Genomic DNA, 21,202 nt, shown 5'->3' on the forward strand with positions numbered 1-21,202 from the left:
TCCGACTGCCTCCATAACGGCTTTTATTATTTTTCCACGAGAGCCTTGACTTCTGCCTCGTCGAGCCGCACCAGGCGCGCAGAATCCCAGAAGAAGCGCTCGCATCGCCTCCGGTCGGCCGCCTGCCTGCTTATCCACGCTCGCTGGCAGTCCGAGTAATAGCGACCGGTCTCCTTGGTCATCTTGGGCTCAACGGCCAAGTAGATGGACGTCTGGGCTCCTTCCTCGGCGGTCTGCACAGGGCGAGCAACTCTGTCAGCTGCCAAAATGTTTACTGCGACAGCAACCAGCCGCACTCGCGGCGTCACGACTCGGCCATACGCGTGCCTTCGATGACCAAGAACCGGCTCAATATGCAGCGGTACTAAAGAACACGTACCAAATGCACTTATCGCCAACATTTCGGCTGGGGCCGCTGTGCCGGTGATCTTTTCGTTAGCTTTCATTTCCCTTCACCTTATTATTTCTAGCTAATTTCAATTATGCGTTGCAATTAACTTTACTATGCTTTCTCTGGCTTCATTGTCTGTCACTTGATGTAAATCATATATGGCAAGTGTCACATACGCAGTGACTCCAGTTGGGCTGACATTTGGTTTCGAAATCGGCTACCTGAGCACAGCAGCCCCCGATGACCATAAGCCATAAACTACCCAGTGACCCAAGTTGGCGTGAAAGAGGTTAGCCTAAAACAGACCGACCGACCGAATGCGAGTAGAATTCCTAGCCTACTTCAGCCACTTCGGATCTACCTAGAATCTTTACGCCACACTCATACGAAAAAAAATGTCGTTTTTATTTTTTCTCCGCTGGTAGGTGGAATCGAAGTCGCGCTACCGGTTTTCTGAAGAGAGAAGCGAAACGCTTTCGCGGTGCGCCACTAATGCGCGCGAGGCAATTATGCTTGATGTTAGCACGCATGTCGGAGGGCAAGCACGAAAAAAGGGGGACTTCGCGCGGATTCCCCCTTTTTTCGTGCTTGCAATCTTGCAATACTACAGGGAATTGAGAAGACTCTACCCAGCACCGCACAAGAACCTTTCAGCCGTGGACTCTGCGACATTACGTAGGCTACAAACGAATACCTATACAAACCTCCATAGACTGCATATACACTACCCAACAGCCTACAAAGACATATGCCCGTGGTGTGGGAGCACACCGACGCTCTATCACATCACATGGGAATGCACGGCTCACACAGAAGAGCAAGATGAGAATAACACGAGAGAGAGGTGGGAGGCATTGCTGTCCAGCTCTGCCCTCGGGGACCAGCTCAGGCTGGTCAGGAGGGCAGAAAGGATGGCGTGGGCCAGCGGTGCCTTGGAATAGGGGCCCGACCACGCAAACTGCCCCGTTCTAGGGGCAACGAAGTCTTTTGTGCAAATAAAGTTTTGTTCTTCTTCTTCGCGCGGATTTCGCATGTGCACCGCCAGGTGGCGCGGCGTGTCCAGAGGGTGCACCTACGACATGCAGTTACCGAAATGCCATGGAAGTCGTGGAACAGCGCAAGCAGGATCTAGGGATCATCGAAAAGCCAGAACGTTTCGATTACATGAGAAAGATGTGCTGCTTCTTAGATGGAACAAGTACCGGGAAAAAGTGTGGCGAGCGAATTAGGGCAAAAAGTGAAAGTTGGGTGCGTGACACTTGCAATTAAGATAAAAGCGCACCAAAAAGATTCTGGAACCATGTAAGAGCACTCGGAGCTCCAACTAAACATTCGTAAACGGCTATAAGGGATAGATACTAACATCTTCGAAGGACACGACGTGCTGCGGTACATCAGATATGTTATTAGGAATAACTTCGGCAAGAAATATAGCCTAGTGCAGACTAAAGCAGATCCAGCCCCAGAGAAGCCTGAGAGATCAAAATTTAGCTTAGAAAGCTTTTGCCGAAAAAAAAGCAACTGCCCCCAATAAGACGACCGCATGACCCGATGAAATCCCAATATAGGTAATCAAACAGTTGGGTCCCCAGATCAAGACACAGCTGACTAGTGCCGCAGATGAATGGATTATTTGGTCCTCCAAGGGGACCCATAGAAGGGCTAATCCCACGTCGGGACCGGAAGACAGAGCTTCGCGGCAGCGTTGTGGGCTTGCTGGACTGCCCAAAGCTGTTCAACCATATCCGGACTGTGAGTGGCAGCCTCGAACCCGGCCAGGCCCTGAGTGTAATCGGCATTGGTGGTTCGGTCGCATGGCCAGAACATATGTTTGAGGTCAAGTGGTTCATTACTGTTGGCGCACTGTGTATAGGGGATTCGTTCTGCCATGTAGTAGTGTAGGCGTTTGGGTGTGGGGTATGTATTGGTTTGAAGTAGTCTCAAAGTGAGTGCTTTGGTCTCTTGAGTGTGGGATGTGGTGTGGCAAATTCTCTTCGGCTGAGGTAGAAGTGTTTAGTGAGCTCCTTATATGTGAGTGGGACGTCCCTGTTCTCTCGGAGGTGATCCGGACCCGCGAGGGTGGCGCTGCGGAGGGCTAGTTCTCGCGCGCTCTTATGGGCCATCTCGTAAATTTTCAGGGGGGCCTTCTCGATGTTTCCCAGGTGTGCAGGGAACCAGCAGATTGAATGGAAGTTTATTTTGCTCTTTTGTATTATATGTAAGGCTTGCTGCGAGATTGCACCTTTCCGAAAGGCTCTGACTGCGCTACGAGACTCACTGTATATGTATGGCCTCCGGGTATCCGTTAACGCCAGGGCGATTGCTGTCTGCTCAGCAATCTCTGGTCTGTTTGTGATAACTATGGCTGAGTTGACTGTCTAGTGCCGCAGAGCAAATGATTAAAACGAAGCAAATTCCGCTTGGGTGGCGTGAAAGCAGGATGAACGTTGTCTACAAAGGCAAAGATGAGCTTGTACTGGCCAGTTACAGTAACGTCGGTGATGTATAGAGTGGCAATGCAAGCCATAAAACTAGAGCTGTCGAAGTGAGTGCAGAAAAACGATGTACTGTGGGAACTACAGAATGGGCTCAGACCAGGCAGATGCTTAGAGGATAATATGTTTGTACTAACTCAGTGCATAGAGATATCAGTAGCTCACAATAGACCTTTATAAATAGCACTCCTAGATATTAAGGTAGCTTACGATAGACTAGACAGGGAATTGCTATGGGGTATTCTCAAACACAAGGGCATAGACGGCGATTTCGTGGAGCTGTTTAGGGAGATATATATATTGGCAACCGAGTACAAATTGAACGGGAAGGCCGGAAATGCAACGAAGTTGTGGTAATTCATCGAGAACTCCTGTGTCCTGTATTCTTTCTCGTGTTTTGTTTTCATGCGTGCTACCCAAGAATGGAAGGTTGTCGTGTTTTGTTCACACTTTATCTCAAGGGCATAGAAATGCGACGACAAAGCAGTGAATTAGGTTTTGATATATCTTACATACATAACGGGCGAAAGGTGCAACAGAATGCCCCTGGACTGATGTTTACGGACGATATAGTACTACTAGCGGACAATACAAGAGATTTACAGACACTTGCGAATATCTATGGCACGCAGCACAAATCTAGGCCTTTAGTCCAGCACAGAGAAATAGGGAGTAATGATATTTAATGAAGAGACGGGTAATACGTAATAAACCCTCACTGAGGAAATCAACAAAATCTGGAGGAATGGAGCACTACCCGAAGACTGGAAAACGGCCCTCATCGTGCTCATCCCAAAGCCTGGTAAGGCGCCCAACATCAATAACCTCAGACCAATCTCGCTGACGTCTTGCGTCGGCAAAGTAGCCGAGCACGGGGTCCTAAACAGGCTCTCGAAACATCTAGAAGAAAGAGATATCTACCCCGCAACAATGATCGGCTTTAGACCTGGGCTGTCCACCCAAGACGCCATGAAACTCCTCAAGCATGAGATCATCGACGCAGACACGAGAGACGCGAGAGTAATCCTAGGGCTAGACCTCAAAAAGGCCTTCGATAATTTATCGCATGACTACATACTCGATACAATCTCTAACCTCGACCTCGGCACTAGACTCTACGCTTATACAAAATTGTTCCTGAGCGACAGAACGGCCACCCTTCGTCTAGTAGAAATCAAGTCCCAGAAATACAAACTAGGCAGCAAGGGCACCCGGCAAGGCTCTGTCACCTCTCCGACGCTTTTTCAATGGGTACCTGGTCATTGTGGAATCAGTGGCAATGATTCCGCAGATAACGCTGCTCGCACATCACACCAAGAAGAGCTCAGCGTTCCAATTCCACTTTCGAGGACAGACGCCGCAAGGCAGCTTCGACACCTGGCACGCAGTCTCTCACTGACCGAGTGGAACTCGCCAAACTTACGACTTACACGACTGCATCGATTAAACCCCTAACTGCAACTCCGACCTCCATTCGGACTTCCTCGACGTGAAGCTTCGCTTCTCTGTCGCCTTTGGTTAGGAGTTGCCTTCACAAAGGCATACTCTACATTAATTGGAGTGACCGACAGTGCAGCATGCGAGGTCTGCGGCACCGACTAAACTATTGACCACCTGCTGTGCCACTGTCCACGATATGCCCAAGAAAGACAAGAACTTGTTAACGTGCTAAAAAAAACGGGACAATCGGACGCTTTCCGTGCAGGTGCTGCTGGAACACCGCCCCCATCGCTCGTCGGCCCATAAAGCGGTGAAGGCACTTTTGAGCTTCTTGAGGACGACGGGCTTGCGTGAACGTCTGTGACTATTAGTGCACTAACGCATGCGTCAGCGAACTAACCACTCATTTCCCTTCTTTCCTTCCCTCCTCTCTCTCTCTCCCTGTCATCTTTGTGTTCCCTCTTCCCATTCCCCCGGTGTAGGGTAGCCAACCGGACGTTATTCTGGTTAACCTCCCTGCCTTCTGCCTTTCTCTTGCGTCCTTCCTTCCTTCCGACGCTTTTATTGCGATAGCAATTATATGGACACTCAAAAGCAGATTTCTGCCGTCGGCGTCGCCGTCGCCGTGAGGTTCCGTATGATGTCAATGAAGATGAAATCGTCGCAGCGCGCCGAACGCTGTATGTGCGAGTGAAAGGGCGCGAGGGGCGCGCGCTTTCACGGGGAGTGAACGCACGGCGGAGAACAAACGCGCGTTCTGCGCCGTGCTCGCTTAAGGGCAGCAGAAGTAGGCGTCTCTTTCCTCCTTTACTATCACCATATATGTAGAGCAAACGCGCCTTCTTCCGACGCGCGAGAGGCTGTGGGGGAGGGAAGGGAGGCGGCGTTTAGCTGCGGCACCAAGTGCCTATTTATATCAGAGGCTCCGGCAACAGTCACCAACGCCGCACGCATTTTGAGCGAACGCGGGCAAAACGCCGACGGCGTCGACAACAGTTCTGCGTGTTGCCGGTGCTGCGGCATGTCCAAGTTTATACAGCTGATAAAGCTAATATCATTACTCCGTATAGCTCTCTACAAATTTGCTATCGCAATTGATGCTTCGCCTTTCAGGTGAAACTGCGACAACTTTTTTAACCTTGCGCTAGCCGGCCTAGGCAAGAGACTGGATCAAATCGAGAACGTCAAATACACCATATACGCAGATGACGTAACGCTGTGGATCCCCGGAGGTAGCCTGGGACCAGTTGAGAACGCTCTACAGCAAGGAGAAGACGACGAAGTGGTTGTTCTGCACATCACTGTTTTGGTCTCTCTGGAATATTCTACATTCTCACCGGTTTCTGCTGGGAGACGCCGCTCCCTTTTTCGGCGATGGAAACGGAATCGGTCGAGCACCGTCCAGACCTGCCAGCGTCTGCGGGAGCTACTCCAAGGAAGAGGAACTGCCTTCGGAGCGAAGCTGACAGCGATGACACCGAGCTGTACTCTCCATCGAGCGACACCACTTCGGACGATGAGGGCTTCGAGGTCTACACACGCCGGAAAGCGAAAAGACGAAATGTCAGCGGATGCTCCGCATCAAGTAAGTCGACTGTGATTCCTGCGCCGAGAGCTCCGGAGCATACAATTATCTTCGTTCCCGAGGCGGCTACGGACAATCTCAACCGACTCAATAGACAGGCCATCTCTATTTATCTGGGGTCTCTCGCGCCAGGCAAGATAAAAGACGTCAGAATCAATAATCGCAAGAACGTCCTCGCTATCGATGTTAATAACCGAAGCGCCTTGGATCCGTTGATGAAGATTACGCAGCTAGATAGCATCAAAGTGCGCTGCCACACTCCTCAGACCTTGGAAACCACTGCTGGAGTGGTTTACAACATCGACGTCTCAATCTGTGACAGTGATTGGCCTATTTTGATCAAAACAACGACAGAGAGCATTCCCATAATACAAGCTCATCGTATTGGCAAATCAACTTGCGTGAAGCTCATATTCAAAGGGGATAGCCTACCAACGTATGTAAAGGTCGGCCATTTTCGTCATATTGTACGACCTTTCGTGCCCAAGCCCCTATAGTGTCGCAATTGTCAGAGAATTGGACACGTGAGTGCTGTCTGTAAGAACCCAGGCATATGCTCACGTTGTTCCGAGTCACATAGCTCCGACACTTGTCGCACGACGGACTTCAAGTGCTCCAACTGCAAGGGTGCGCACGATGCGACTTCGAAAGATTGCCCGTTCCAGAAAAATGAACAGAAGATCTTGAGACAGATGGTTAGAGACCATTCGACGCATAAAGAAGCCGCAACTAAAGTGCGACGCCGACGCCGACGTTCCCGGCACCGCAAGTTAAGAAAGCACTGTGATAGTTCTAAGGAAGTGCACAATCCGGAGAAGGCTGCTCGTCAACCGCTGACCTCGTGCGCTACCAACGCAGATGAGAGAAGAACGCCCGCCATCGATAACTCAAAGGAAGCATGGCCACCTTTACCGAAGCCATGCCAACTCGCAGAACCACGAGACACGAGTCGTCCAACAACTACGAATGTCCCGACAGCAGGCCCTGCAGCAGTCCGCGCAGAAGGCCAGGATTTGCAAGTGATCGCCATGCTGAAGTCACTCATGAATGTCATGCGTACGTTACTGACGAACCTAAACACCCCGAATGCTCGCAGCGCACTGCAAGTACTGGACGTGATGAATCCAGTACTTGCAAGTCTTGAATAGCATTATGGCTCATTCACCGCTGTCGTTCCGTAAAGATGTCAAGGAAGCATCCCTTTTTCAGTGGAATGCTCGAGGCCTCAGATCAAGAATTTCGGATTTTCGACCTTTCATTTTTGCGAACAAGTTTCCCATCATCGTCGTCTGCGAACCAAACCTTCAAACTACAATCCGGCTATCGGGCTATGAAGCTTTCTCATCCGCGTCGTGTAATGTCCTCAGCAAGGTCGTCGTTTATGTTCGGTGTGAACTCACTTACGTGCTACATTCAGTTGTGCCTCACGACGACGACCAATACGTGTGTTTGACTGTAAAAACAAAGAAACTTACATTTACTCTCGTCGCTGCATATATTTCTCCAACCAGTCGTTTTGACACGCAACGACTGGGTGCTTTGTTATCCACGACACCTGGCCCTTGGATCCTTAGTGGAGATTTTAACGCACACCACCCGCTCTGGGGGAGTGTGAAGATGGACTCCAAGGGAAGAAAACTAGTCGCATTTGCCTCGGACCAAGAGCTTTGCTGTCTCAATGACGGCAGCCCGACATATTTACGGGGACTAACCTACAGCAGCTGTCTGGACTTGACTTTCGTCTCTCACTGTCTTCGAAGCAGCATAAAGTGGTTCTCAGACATAGAAACCCATGGAAGTGATCACGTTCCTACCTATTTGAAGATCAAGGGAGTGGCCAAGTCTCTATCTACTGCCCTCTGTAGAACAGACTGGACGAAGTTCAGATTGCTTATGGAAGACGAATGTCAAGAAGGCCACCCATCATCTCTGGAGAATCAGATTAGAAATGCACTGCAAGAGGCTATGTTCACTTTTAGGCCTTCTCCAAAGTATAATGAATATGAAGGTGAATTGGAAAGGCTTCGAGCGATTCGCCGACGCGCGGAAAGAAGATACAGGCGCACGAAATGTATTCATGATCTGAGGGAGGCGAGGGGGATCCAAAAGAAAATCCAGCGCCGCATCGATACGCTACAATCTCAGAAGTGGAAATCCTTTTGCGAGTCCTTGGATCCTCGAAAGCCTCTGTCCCACATATGGAGAACTCTGCGTGGCCTACAATCGTCTCCACAACAGCGCCACCCTTTTAAGTCTCTTGCCCTGCATCAAGGACGACGTGAGATCGACGTTGCTGAGGATTTCTGCGCAAGAATCGCTGGCTTGCCATCACGACCTGTACCATTAGCACGTGACGTTGCGGAATCCAAGGACTCTCGCATGGATCTCTTGTTCTCTATGGAGGAGCTCGAAGCTGCGCTGGCGACTTGTAGGAAGTCATCATCGCCTGGGCCCGACGGTGTCACATACAAGGCACTTGGAAACCTTGGCCACAAAGCCCAAAGTATACTCTTGGAGAGATACAACGAATCCTGGCGCGAAGGATTGATTCCTTGTGAGTGGAAAGTCAGCCGCCTAATACCTTTACTTAAGAGCTCTAAATCTCCATTAGACTTGGCATCGTACCGTCCCATCGCTCTTGCCAGTTGCGTTGGGAAACTAATGGAAAGGATGGTGTTGATGTGTCTTGAATGGTATTTGGAACACAATGAGGTATATCCCAATGCAATGGCGGGCTTCCGGCGCGGTCGGTCATCGGTCGATAACGTGCTTGATTTGGTAACATCTATTCAACACCAAAAGAGCATGAAACGTTTAACGGTGGCGATGTTTCTTGATGTGAAAGGCGCATATGATAATGTAGCGCACCAAGCAATCCTCGATGCTTTGATCGATGTGGACATTGGTGGCCGTGCACTGCGCTGGATTCACAGCTATTTGGAGGATAGATCCTTCTTCGTACTTACAGAAGATGGAATGACATCCCACCATGTCACCAGCAGAGGCGTGCCACAAGGCGGAGTGTTAAGCCCCACGCTCTTCAACGTAGCACTGCTAGGCCTTGTTGGATCATTGCCAAGGACGGTTCATATATCCATCTATGCAGATGATATCTGCATCTGGGCAGCCGGCGTAACTCGTCCGCAGATACGAGCGAGACTGCAGAAGGCGGTCACACAAACGTCGTCCTATCTGCGTATGAAAGGCCTAGAATTATCCTCCGAAAAGTGCCGATTAGTCGCATTTACGCGCAAAACAATGACTCCATATGTTATACGCATAAATGGACAAGTAATTGCTTACGAAACAAAACACCGTTTCCTTGGAGTCATCATCGATCGTGATTTGTCTTGGACGCCACATATTTCATATATGAAAAAGAGGTTGACTGCAATAGCACATGTATTCAAATTTGTCGGCGGAAAGTCTTGGGGTGCGTCTGTGCAATCGATGCTACAGCTGTACCATGCATTATTTATGGGCTTCCTAAGATACAGCCTGCCCGTACTGGGAAGCACCAGTAAAACGAACCTTAGAACACTCCAGAGTATGCAAGCCCAAAATTCTACGGACGTGCCTCGGCCTCCCTAAGTGTGCATCCACAGCGGCCACAATCGCCATAGCACGTGACCACCCTGTATCAACATATTTTGCAGTCGACGCTCTAAGAGTGCACATTCGACATGTCGCATAGACGCCCTTTCACCATCTTGCTTGCCTGCCAACGACTAGGCCACATACGAGTTTCAGCTGTCTCCTGACTATACACGGAGCATCGCTACCATCGAATTACGTCCCTGCAGCATGGCCTTCGTTACCACTGTGGTCTCTGCACTCACCTCGAATATGCCTCACCATTCCAGGCGTGAATAAGAAGGCACAAATGCCGTCAGCAGCATTGAAGCAGGCAGCATTATTGCTACTACATGAGGTCCACAGTGACCGCTTACATGTTTACACAGATGGGTCGGTCATGCACTCCAGTTCAGCAGCTGCAGTATTTGTCCCAGCAAAATCTACAGTAATAAAATTCCGGACTTCGCACTTGACATCGACGACGGCTGTCGAACTTACAGCTCTGTGTGCAGCAATGAAATTCATCGAACAGGAACCGCCCCAGAAATGGTCTATCTTCTGCGATTCCAAGGCCGCCCTCCATAGTCTGCTCTCTTCACTATGCCGTGGACCCCACGAACGACTTGTCGCGGACACACGCGAAATTTACCATCAAGCAGTTGACAAAGGACATGAAATTTTCTTTCAATGGCTGCCAAGTCACTGTGGTATCTTTGGAAACGAGCAAGCGGACGCAGCCGCTCGATCCTCACATACCAGTACCGATTGCGTCGCTATCCCTATGTCCAGAACAGACGCAGCAAGAAAGCTCCGTGCGCTTTCTCGCGAGCTTACGTTAGCCCACTGGAATTCAACGGACTTTAAAAACCACCGCCTCTGTTCCCTGGATCCTAATCTGAAGTTCCGCGTTCCACATGGCTTACCACGACGGGAGGTAACTCTCATTTGTCGCCTAAGACTTGGAGTAGCATTCACCAACGCGTACTCCTACCTGATGGGAATGGCCACAAGTCCAGATTGTGAAACTTGCGGGTGCAAAGAGACGATAGCACATCTTCTGTGTGATTGTCGTCGTTTTAGTGCACAAAGGAAAGTCCTCAGAACCACGCTCGACAAGTTAGACAGCCGTCCCCTTACGGAAGCCAGAATTCTTGGTCCCTGGTCCCAGCCGACGTCGGAACGAACTGCTTTAAAAGCGCTAGTACGCTTTTTGAAAGAAACAGGACTTCATGAAAAACTATAGAATTGTGCGGACAGATGTTTTTTTTTTTGTTCTTTTTTGTTTTTGTTTTATTTTTATTCTTCTCTTGTTTTCTAATCTTTTCTGCCCTTCCCCATCCCCCCGTGCAGAGTAGCCAACCGGACACTTAACCTGGTTAACCTCTCTGCCTTTCGCCTCTTATTTTCCTTCCTTCCTTCCTCTACAGCAAGCGATCGACACCATTGAGGAATACCTCGCTCCCACGGGTCTGCGATGTTCGCCCGCTAAGTCGGTGCTCCTCGTCTATAAGCCATCGAGAAGCGGTCCCAAGCCAAAGAGCGAAATCAGACACACACGCCATTACTCTAAGAACAAAAGACGGAGGAACCATTCCGCACGTCAGCAAAATCAGAGTTCTCGGCATGCTCATTGAGAGCAACGGCTCTAACGCGGCGACAGTGGCGAAGATCGCCACAAAGTCGGATAACGCCATGAATCTGATACGACGCGTAGCAAACAGACAACACGGCCTTAAGGAAGAAAATCTCCTCAAGCTCACAAACGCCTTCGCGCAATGCCACTTCACCTACGAGGTGGCCATGCACAGATGGAAGGTAGCGGAAAAGGACAAACTCAATGCGCAACTGAGGAAGCTAGTCAAACTAGCACTGGGAATCCCCAAGAGCACCGGGACAGAGCCCCTGCTGCAACTGGGGGTACACAATACACTTGAAGAAATCGCCGAACTCAAGAACGGGCTCAATTGACAAGACTCTCTGGAACCAAACAGGGTAGAAAAATCATAGCCAAACTAGGTCATGACACCACAGCAATCGAGAATTTATATGAAAGTGTTCCGACGGACATACGCAACTCCTACACGGTTCGCCCACTCCCGCGCAACATGAACCCCGCGCACCATCAACCCAGAAGGGTGGCACGCGGATCGTTCATTCTGCGCGAAATACGTGATAAGAAGATCCAAGTCCTGTTTCGTAGACGCGGCACAGTACCTGTCCAGGCAGGCCTTCGTTGCCATCACGGTCAATAAGCAAGGTCAAGTCACAAACGCTCTCACAGTCAAGACCCACAACTCCGAGATAGCAGAACAGGTCGCCATCGCACTCACACTCACAGACCCGACCACCACCCACGTCTACAGCGATTCACGCTCGGCCGTCATAGCCTTCCAGGAAGGCGCCGTTGCGAGACAAGCACTAAATATAATCAATACATCTGCACCGCTGCAGCATCACACCATCTGCTGGTTCCCGGCACACCTCGGAGAGATCGACGACGCCCCTCCCAATCTCAACGAGATGGCTCACAGGAGCGCGCGAGACCTAACCCTCCGCGACGCCACCTATTCTGGTCGTGACCATCCCCGCGAGAATCGGGACCCTCCCTCCACATACAACGAAGTCATAAAGCACTTTTATCTAGACCGCAGAATATACAGCACACCTCACAATAAGCTCACCAGGCCTCAAGCCATCACCTTCAGAATGCTTCAAACCAACACGTACCCCACGCAGAACAGACTACATCACTAAATGCCTGAGCTATATACAACATCATATTGCGAAAATTGCCTTAGTACACTAGACGTACATCACTTGCTCTGGCCGTGTGGTCGGACCCAAGCAAACAATAATCAAGACTTCGCCAGGCTACAAGAAGCACTACGCAGCACGGACCTGGCGGAACAGCTCTGGGCCGTCCAGCGAGCCCACGATGCGGCCAGGGAGCTAAAACTCCCGGTCCCAACGTGGGTGTAGCCCGCTTTATGGAGCCTTGCGCCCCGTAGCACGCAGGACCTTACAATAAAGTTATCCCATCCCATCCCATCCCATCCAGAAGCCTGGGATTCAAATAAGATTAACTGGTCAGCAGTGAAGATTAGTAAGAGTACTGGTGGAAGAAAAGCAGGTAAGACATTGATAGAACCGAAATCATTGGAAGTGTAATTAATGGTACAGTGTAGTCACATAGATCTTAAATAGAAAGATCTACATCACATAGGTAAAAAGCTAGGTAGCGATAACATATTGATACAATCGGAGTCACTGCAAATGTAAGTAATGTTACAGGGTAGCGATAGAGGTTTTAAATGCGAAAGATGAAAGATCCAGATCAGATAGGTAAAAGGCTGCATATAGATAGATGTAGTAAAAGCTGATTAAATTAAGCAGGCCAGGGGACTATTTGTCCCCGGCCAGTTTCAAACGGGATGCGAATAAATGTCATCATCATCATTGTACATACACGGCTCATATATGACGATGCGGTGTGTCGCTATACAGTGCTCGAATCCCGATCGCATCATCGTGAGTTCTGCTGGAATGTTTTATATTGAAATTGCAGTTTGCTATGGGAAAGCAGAGAAGAGAAAGGGCGCTAGCAGACACAAGTGTCTTACAGCCTCGGAATTTCTTCAGTTTCCAGAATTGTGCCATCACTTCTGCCCCCGATTGCTGTCTTTCACCAACAACCGCTGCACTCGAAAGCTACACGCCAGGACGCGGCGCTGTTCCTTGAGCCAATAAATTTCCACATTTCCGCAGTCTTTTTCACAAGTAGTAACACATATGCATATAGTTGAACAGTGTCATTAATATCTTACTATATGAATTGCCTTATTAATTCAGAATCTCTTGCTTTCTGAAAAGTATGTATTTCTCCCGATCTTAAGTGGAATAAGGATTATAAACAGGGATAAGGTGCCTCAGAAAGGCTGGTAAAAAGAAAGAAAGAAAGGCGCCCTTTCTTTTCTCTGCCTTCCCATAGCAAACTGCAATTTCAATATAAAACATTCCAGCAGAACTCACGATGACGCGATCGGCATTCGAGCACTGTATAGCGACACACCGCATCGTCATGTATGAGCCGTGTATGTACAATGATGATGATGACATTTATTCGCATCCCGTTTGAAACTGGCCGGGGACAAATAGTCCCCTGGCCTGCTTAATTTAATCAGCTTTTACTACATCTGTCTATATGCAGCCTTTTACCTGGCCAGCCTTTCTGAGGCACCTTATCCCTGTTTATAATCCTTATTCCTCGTGTGCTACTCCATTAGTCAGCCATATTTTTTGATTTTGGATTCCCGATCTTAAGTGTCATTCGAGAACACTTGGTCGCTCTATTTGACAGAAAATACCTATTTAAGACGATTTCCTAAACTATATTTAACGTGAATGTAACGCTTATTGAGTGGAAAAAAAGTATTGTTAGACTCATTGTTTCAATACGACAGCAAACGGCACCAGAAAACACGAAGGACAAGCAAGTAGACCGAGACGATCACACTAATAACTCTGAAGCACAGCACTGTGTAACTCGCGACGCCCTGAAGAAATCATCTGTTCACCAAGGATAGCAGGTTTAGAGAGGTTTAGCAGGTTTACCGCAAGGCAGGTTTAGAGATTGCAAGCAGCACGCCTTGCTGGAGCAGGGTATCCGTAAGCGATTAAGTCTTTCTGTCAACAAAAAATTTTAAAAAGTCAGGACGCTGAACCATGCTGTAGAACAGAAGTGTAAGAACAACATGAATTCCACACATTTATGTCGTTTCACATAAACTTGAGAAATAGAGTGAAAGGGTAGGCGTTAATGTAACATATCATCGGTCCCCGATAAGTTTGCAAAATTGTGCAGGACAGTAAATAAGGAAAAAAAAAGAAACAATTCTCAGTGTACCAAGCAGCATCGCGCCAGGTTTGTGTGCTGTAAAGAAAACGTGGTGTATGCATTTTTTTTTTTTGTCATGCTGTACGACGTATGTAGGCTAAAGGGGCAGACGTCCGAACGACAGATTGAAAGGTAGAATAGAACAAAAGTAATCTCTGGACGTCTAAGTTTGCCCTGTAGAGGCTACGGTTGCATGCGCACATTTGTTGGAAGAGACCAGCGATATATGCAGATCTGCTGATCACCCGTCTATAGAGAAATTGTTGAAGCTCCTGAGATAAAAGCCCGAGGAAACGTTGTGCCAGCATGGCATATGTTTTGCTATCAGAGAAAGAGTGTGCTTCCCATCTGGGATAGGTATGAACACGTCGTAGACTCGTTTCTCTTTGTAGACCTACTTGTGCTTATGTGTATGCTTGGTTTATTACTTGTCAAACAGGATTTATTCAAGAAAAAAAAACTTCAGTTGTTGTGCGCCTTCTGATCGTCCCGGACTTCTTGCTTGTTCCTCGTATTATTATTATTATTATTATTATTATTATTATTATTATTATTATTATTATTATTATTATTATTATTATTATTATTATTACTTATACTGTCGATCGCATCAGGGATCATAACAGAAGTGCATGTACATAGTCGTCTTACAATATAACAATAACAATTAGCACAATGTTTAGTTTACGTACAATACATTGACAATTAGCAAAGACACACAATATGGTAGGCAGTATTAACAGAATAAAACAAGGCAATAAATTTTATAATAAACAACTGGTAAAGAGGTAAAATTTAGGAACTCAGCAATGACAATATACTACAAGGTATTAAAGTTAGGTTTACAGAAGAGATGATAATCTATAAATAAATTGGGATTATGTATACAATACAATAAAATAAAGTGGCGCAGAAATAAAGTGGCGCAGAAATAAATGGTAGCATAGGTAGGTCAGAATTGTGAATCTGGCGCCGTTTTCTGCTGACTTACAATTATTTGGAAATCAACTTTAGGCAGAGAGCTAGACAGGTATAACAGAAAAATAAAACGCAGTAACAGAATAATATTTTGATTCATCATTATCCTCGCCAAATTTTCAGGGATCTTAAGCAAGAAGTAGGGAAATACCATCAAGTATTGTTTGAGTCAGCCAGCTCACCTTTCCTCCAAGAGCCAAAAGGAAGCCGAAAAAGAGACCCCCGGGTGAGTTGGTCGCGATGTTTGTCTTCACATCACCAGGGTGCAGAGCATTCACTGTGACGCCTGCGGAGAATGTTTGACTGACTAAAACACAAATCGACACATTTTACTGGCCAACAATCATATAGGCGTGGTCAGAAATGGGGGTGATCGTAGCCATACGCCCTCTTAAGTCACAAAATTTTACTAATTGATACTAAATTGATTACATTATGCCCCAAGTGCAATGGTGAAATTGAAGACAGTGAGCTAGTGTTCCAACAGTGTAGTAGGAATGCTCAGATCAGCTTTCCTTCTCAAACAAATGCAAATGTTCTACTACAGTCTATATAGCTTTTATGCGTAATGAATTCGCGAAGAATGCCGATAATTCAGCAAGGCGTCCGCAACCCCGAGAACGGCAGTAACTGCTGTCCCTTCGCCTCGCCGTTGAATAACGGAAAATATGTGCGTTAACTCATTGCTGCGGTACTTGCATCGCACAGAGCTTCAAGCGTTAGTGTGATGCCCTTTTGCTCACTTCTTACGTCAATAAGCCTTGCAGCAGATCTCCCAAATAACAATAAAAAAAAAGGAATGCCCGTCGTACGCCGGAATGAAGGCTTAAATACGTAAGACTGGTCTTCACTTCAATGCCACTGTGCTCAGACCAGTAAATGCTGCCAAATAATGTGTGCCTCTGGCAAGCGGGAAAATCAGCCACCAGGTTGAGTTTCAGGTTATTGGTGACATATGTATTCCGAGGGCGAATCAAATATTTGAGTCAGTGATGTCTCCTCGAATAACGCAACATGCCCCGGCTATTCATTCAGGGCGCATATACTATGAGCGTGGCCATCGCGGCATCGTAATCGCCACTCGGAACAGGCGAATGAGATTTCTGTACGCTCTGCTCAATGGCAGATTAGCACATTTTGTTTGTTTACCAATGCACACCATAAAAAAATTTAATTTTGTATTTCCTGATGGTACATTTATTATTGTTCACTCATCGGCGAGTCGGGGAGGGCCATGCATCGAGGCACCTTTTATAATGGTGCTCTTAAACCCTAGCGTAAGTCTCAAAAGGCCATGGAAGTGGAAAATTCTGTTCAGCACGTATTGCGTTGGAGCTTGCAAAGCTCACGAGTAGCGCGATGTTTGTTCATTTAACATGTCAGCTTTACACGCAATCAGAAGAGGATTTCGTATTTTCTGATTCTATAATTTGAGCCATTAAAACAGCCTTTCATTAAGTTAGGCGAGTAAGATCAAAACGGAACTTTTAACCGACAATGCAATGTAATTGTGCCGTTGAAGTTTGCCTACGTATTGCCGACTTGGGGATTTCGGCTCAAAACCAACTATAGTAAGAGCACATACGTTGCGAATTGTTTGAAAGCCGCGTTACAGATACAGCCCAATTCCTAGCTTATAAATGGTTACCGCAGTAAAATGACCATAGAGTGTTGTGCTGGTAAGATGGTAGAATTTCTAGTCTTATTGCGCGCCCCGATGCATCAGTCGGGAAGAACATCTCCAAAGACAACAGAACTAATGACTCGGTGAAACAGTCACAGTATATTTAGGAGATATTGAATTATTCTAAACGGATACCTGAACTTTCAATGGATGTTAAGACGGAAATTAGTAGGCGCGCATACTAGCACTTTTTTTACCGACTAGAAGTAAAGTGATTTTGCGTTCCAACAAAGGCCGTCATGCAACAGAGAGCTAATCCCACCGTTGCCCATTGAAATCTCAATTACGAAAGGAGGGATTTGATGCTGCATTTAATGTGACGCGTTAAATCCACTTTGTGAACGCGAAACGTAAGGCTGAGAGGCGGAAAGTAAGGCCATTTTATGCGTAGCGTCACAAACTTCGGGAATGAAAATTTCGATACCGGTGTCATCCTGAAAATTTGTTGCAAGTGGATACGCTTTGCCAAATCACCGGCTACGATTCGTAAAAATTGCAATACGTGTCGTAAAGTAATTAATTAAAAATTAATTTGAGCATTTTTGTTATTAGTCGATTATGAATTTCGGTTTCTCGTGCAAGCAATATCCCCCTCTTTGAGCAATACAGCTCAGTGACTATAATTATGCTACTTTCCAGCGGTGATGCTTAAAAATTCTGTGGAGTCTAAATAAAAATAAAAACACCCGTATGATGGCGGCTCGAAGTGGTGTACTGTACATCAACTGAACTAATTGTTTTCTTCCAGATGGACTAGAGTTGTTCTACATCAGAGGAACATTTCGGTGTCTATATCTATGCCTGTTTACGGGGCGTCAGCTAAACACATCAAATCAACCTGTGTGCGGTATTTTAAGTAAACACCACCTATATATTTGGATTAGATACCATATAACAGGCTATGTTCTTCCCTAGCACGAGTTAAAGTATAAAAGTAATATTTTCGTTAACCTCAAGTAATGACAATAATCTGTTTCTTCTTTTCTTTATGTTGCCGACACGTTTCCGCGAGCTGTTACATTGACAGTCAGGGGTGGAATAGGTGTTGTCTCTGTTGTTGTGAATAGGGTAGAAATGTTGTCTGCTACGTCTACGTGTAGGGTATTTACATCCTATACATGTAGGGTAAGCAACGCGGCTCGTTCACCTGCCGAGCGTCCCGAACAAATGAGGCTAACAAGGCAAGGTTAACAAAGGGCTCCGTCAAGGCCAGCGAATACCAACCCAAAGTAGTTTCGGAGCGCGCATCCAACACGGGGCATATTGCAAAACCAGGGCTGTCAGAATGCGAATTCGCGAACTGCCACCGCGCACATACACAATTTAACGAATTTTGGGGAGACAAATGTTGAAAATTACGCCTAACTGCCATGCATGCAGCAGAAGTGCTTGCGCTATTGACTGTGCTGCAGAAACAACATAGACGCAAGGCGGCCCGAATGCGCGAATTCGGGCCGCCGACGGCCTCGGCCAGCAGTCGTCGGTGGACATTTCATGATTTGGCTTCGTCGTTCATTGCAGATCGTTTTGGGTTTTTTAAGAGCAATATCTTCGTCCATTCATTGTCGTTAATCGCGCGGACATGCCTCGTAGAAGTTTCCCGTATTTCAATGTCGTATGACATTCGCTGAACTTGCGAGTGGCAGCGCACCGAAATAGTTCCTGCGATCTCCTGCACATCGTAAACATACTGGGCGTTGACAGCTTCCTGCCTTTTCGAAGAGTGCTTGGCCTGAAGAATTCTTGCACGCCTGAAATTCGCCGAAATCCAAACCGCAGCAAAAAATGTCACAGTTTCGCCCTAAGGGCGAAGCAATGAATGCGATAGCAACACAGCAATGTCATACGAAGTAAGGTGAGCGGCTTTGGTAGCAATATGAATTGTAGTAAACATGAGCTGATTAAGTAAGCAGGTGTGCTGCGGCGTAAGTAGACCGACATGAAGAGTGACTCGATGACCACGAGAAGGCGCGTGTGAAACGGTGGTGATGATGAGAAGCGCTTCCCGTGGGCAGCGCGTGCGAAGGGACACACCTGTAGCGCTGCACTGCCGACCCGGGCAGCATTGAATGTCTAGCGTGCGTTGGAAAATGTGGCCCGACTATTACTAACTGATTGAACAAGCGTGGTGTGAGCGCGCACAAACAAACATGAATAGATCACACTGAATGACTGCAGACGACTGTAAAAACGCTGGCAGCAAGCGCATACGCCGTAGCAGCGGGCGAATGTACGTGCGGTCTATCGCTTCAATGGAAACTGAGCGGCGAATGCACGGCGCATAAAGGTCAGAGCCGTGTGGAGATAAGCGACGGTGCGAGCGAGCGACGAGCGCGGTTGTTGGCAGAGTAGAAGTGCGCCCCCCGCTTCCGCTCGGGCATACGGCGCGCGGCGAAGATTTTATATATAGGGAACCTCACGGCGACGGCGACGGCGATGGCGACGGCCACGCCGACGGCAGAAATCCGGTTGAAGTGTCCATATAATTGCTATCGCAATAAAAAAATTCACAGTTACGCCCTAAGGGCGAAGCAATGAATGCGATAGCAACACAGCAATGTCATACGAAGTAAGGTGAGCGGCTTTGGTAGCAATATGAATTGTAGTAAACATGAGCTGATTAAGTAAGCAGGTGTGCTGCGGCGTAAGTAGACCGACATGAAGAGAGACTCGATGACCACGAAAAGGCGCGTGTGAAACGGTGGTGTTGATGAGAAGCGCTTCCCGTGGGCAGCGCGTGCGAAGGGACACACCTGTAGCGCTGCACTGCCGACCCGGGCAACATTGCATGTGTAGCGTGCGTTGGAAAATGTGGCCCGACTATTACTAACTGTGGTGTGAGCGCGCACAAACAAACATGAGTAGATCACACTGAATGACTGCAGACAACGACTGTCAAAACGCTGGCAGTAAGTGCATATACGTCGCAGCGGGCGAAGGTACGTGCGGTCTATCGCTTCAACGGAAACTGAGCGGCGAATGCATGGCGCATAAAGGTCAGAGCCGTGTGGAGATAAGAGACGGTGCGAGCGAGCGACGAGCGCGGTTGTTGGCAGAGTAGAAGTGCCCCCCCCCCCCCACTCCCTCCGCCGTGGGAGAGATAAGAGACGATGATGTCGAGCGACGAGCGCGGTTGTTGGCAGAGTAGAAGTGCCCCCCCCCCCCGCGCCCTCCGGCGCTGGCTTCCCGCTTCATTGCTTGCGCGTGGGAGATTGAGTGCGTTCGCTCTCCGTGACAGCGCGCGTCCCCGCACGCTTCTGCTCGGGCATACGGCGCGCGGTGAAGATTTTATCTATACGGAACCTCACGGCGACGGCGACGCCGACGGCAGAAATCCGGTTGAAGTGTCCATATAATTGCTATCGCAATAAAAAGCGAAAGCGGCGGCTCCATTGCGCTCCGGACTTTTCAGCAGCATACGGCCAGTTTCCCCCTACTCGAAACAACGAACTCGCCGTTGGGGGCGCTGTTTAGCGGCGCTTCTGGAGTAATGGTGCCAGCGCTAACATTCACAAATGCCATTATATGCTTAAAATCGGATATCTTGTCGGGTTTGGAAGTTAACCAAAGATCAGTAGGCCGGTTGGCTTTGGGAGCCCACGGTAATACCACAAATGAGGCAGTGCAGGGTGCCATGAGTTGGGCCTCTTTTGAAGTCAGAGAAGAACAGAGCTAAATTAGTTTTGAAGAAAGGCTCAGGAACATCGATGAAAATAAATGGACAGCTAAAGTGCACAAGTATCTCTACATGAAAAGCGTGGACACAGAATGGAGGAAGAGGTCAAGGAAGTTGGCAACCAAGTACAGGATAATAGACACTGTAAATAGACAACCAGGAGTCATCAGAAAGAAAGTGAGAGAAATGGAGACCGTGAATTGGATGCAAAGGATGGAAACAAAAAGGACAATGGAGATTTACAAGAATGAGAAGAAAGAAATTAGAAGGGAAAATTTGTACGATAATACAAAGGGCAGTGCCTTGCTATTTGTGGCTTGAGCCGGTTGCCTAAGGATCAGAACATACCGGAGCAAATATTCGGATCTAGATGAGGCATGTGTATGCTGCAGTAAAGATCCAGAGACCACTCAGCACGTCCTAATGGAATGCGACGGGATCTACCCAGTGATAACCGTAGGTAACGTGCAACTCCCAGAAGCG

The 21,202-nt window shown here is 47.9% G+C and overlaps 1 protein-coding gene across 3 annotated transcripts in view; it reads right to left on the reverse strand.

The window, feature by feature from the left end:
* LOC119443173 (retinol dehydrogenase 12) overlaps positions 1-21,202 on the reverse strand; it is a 74,815-nt gene continuing 53,613 nt past the window's right edge. For all 3 annotated transcript variants that reach the window (XM_049662627.1, XM_049662628.1, XM_037708337.2), the window contains 2 exons: positions 15,542-15,645; positions 1-233 (listed from right to left, as the gene is read on the reverse strand). In XM_049662627.1, the coding sequence (XP_049518584.1) occupies positions 27-233; positions 15,542-15,645 (311 nt within the window). In that variant the 3' untranslated portion in view covers positions 1-26. The remainder of the gene's footprint in view (positions 234-15,541; positions 15,646-21,202) is intronic.

The sequence above is a fragment of the Dermacentor silvarum genome, chromosome 2, assembly GCF_013339745.2.
Source record: "Dermacentor silvarum isolate Dsil-2018 chromosome 2, BIME_Dsil_1.4, whole genome shotgun sequence".
Taxonomy (NCBI): domain Eukaryota; kingdom Metazoa; phylum Arthropoda; class Arachnida; order Ixodida; family Ixodidae; genus Dermacentor; species Dermacentor silvarum.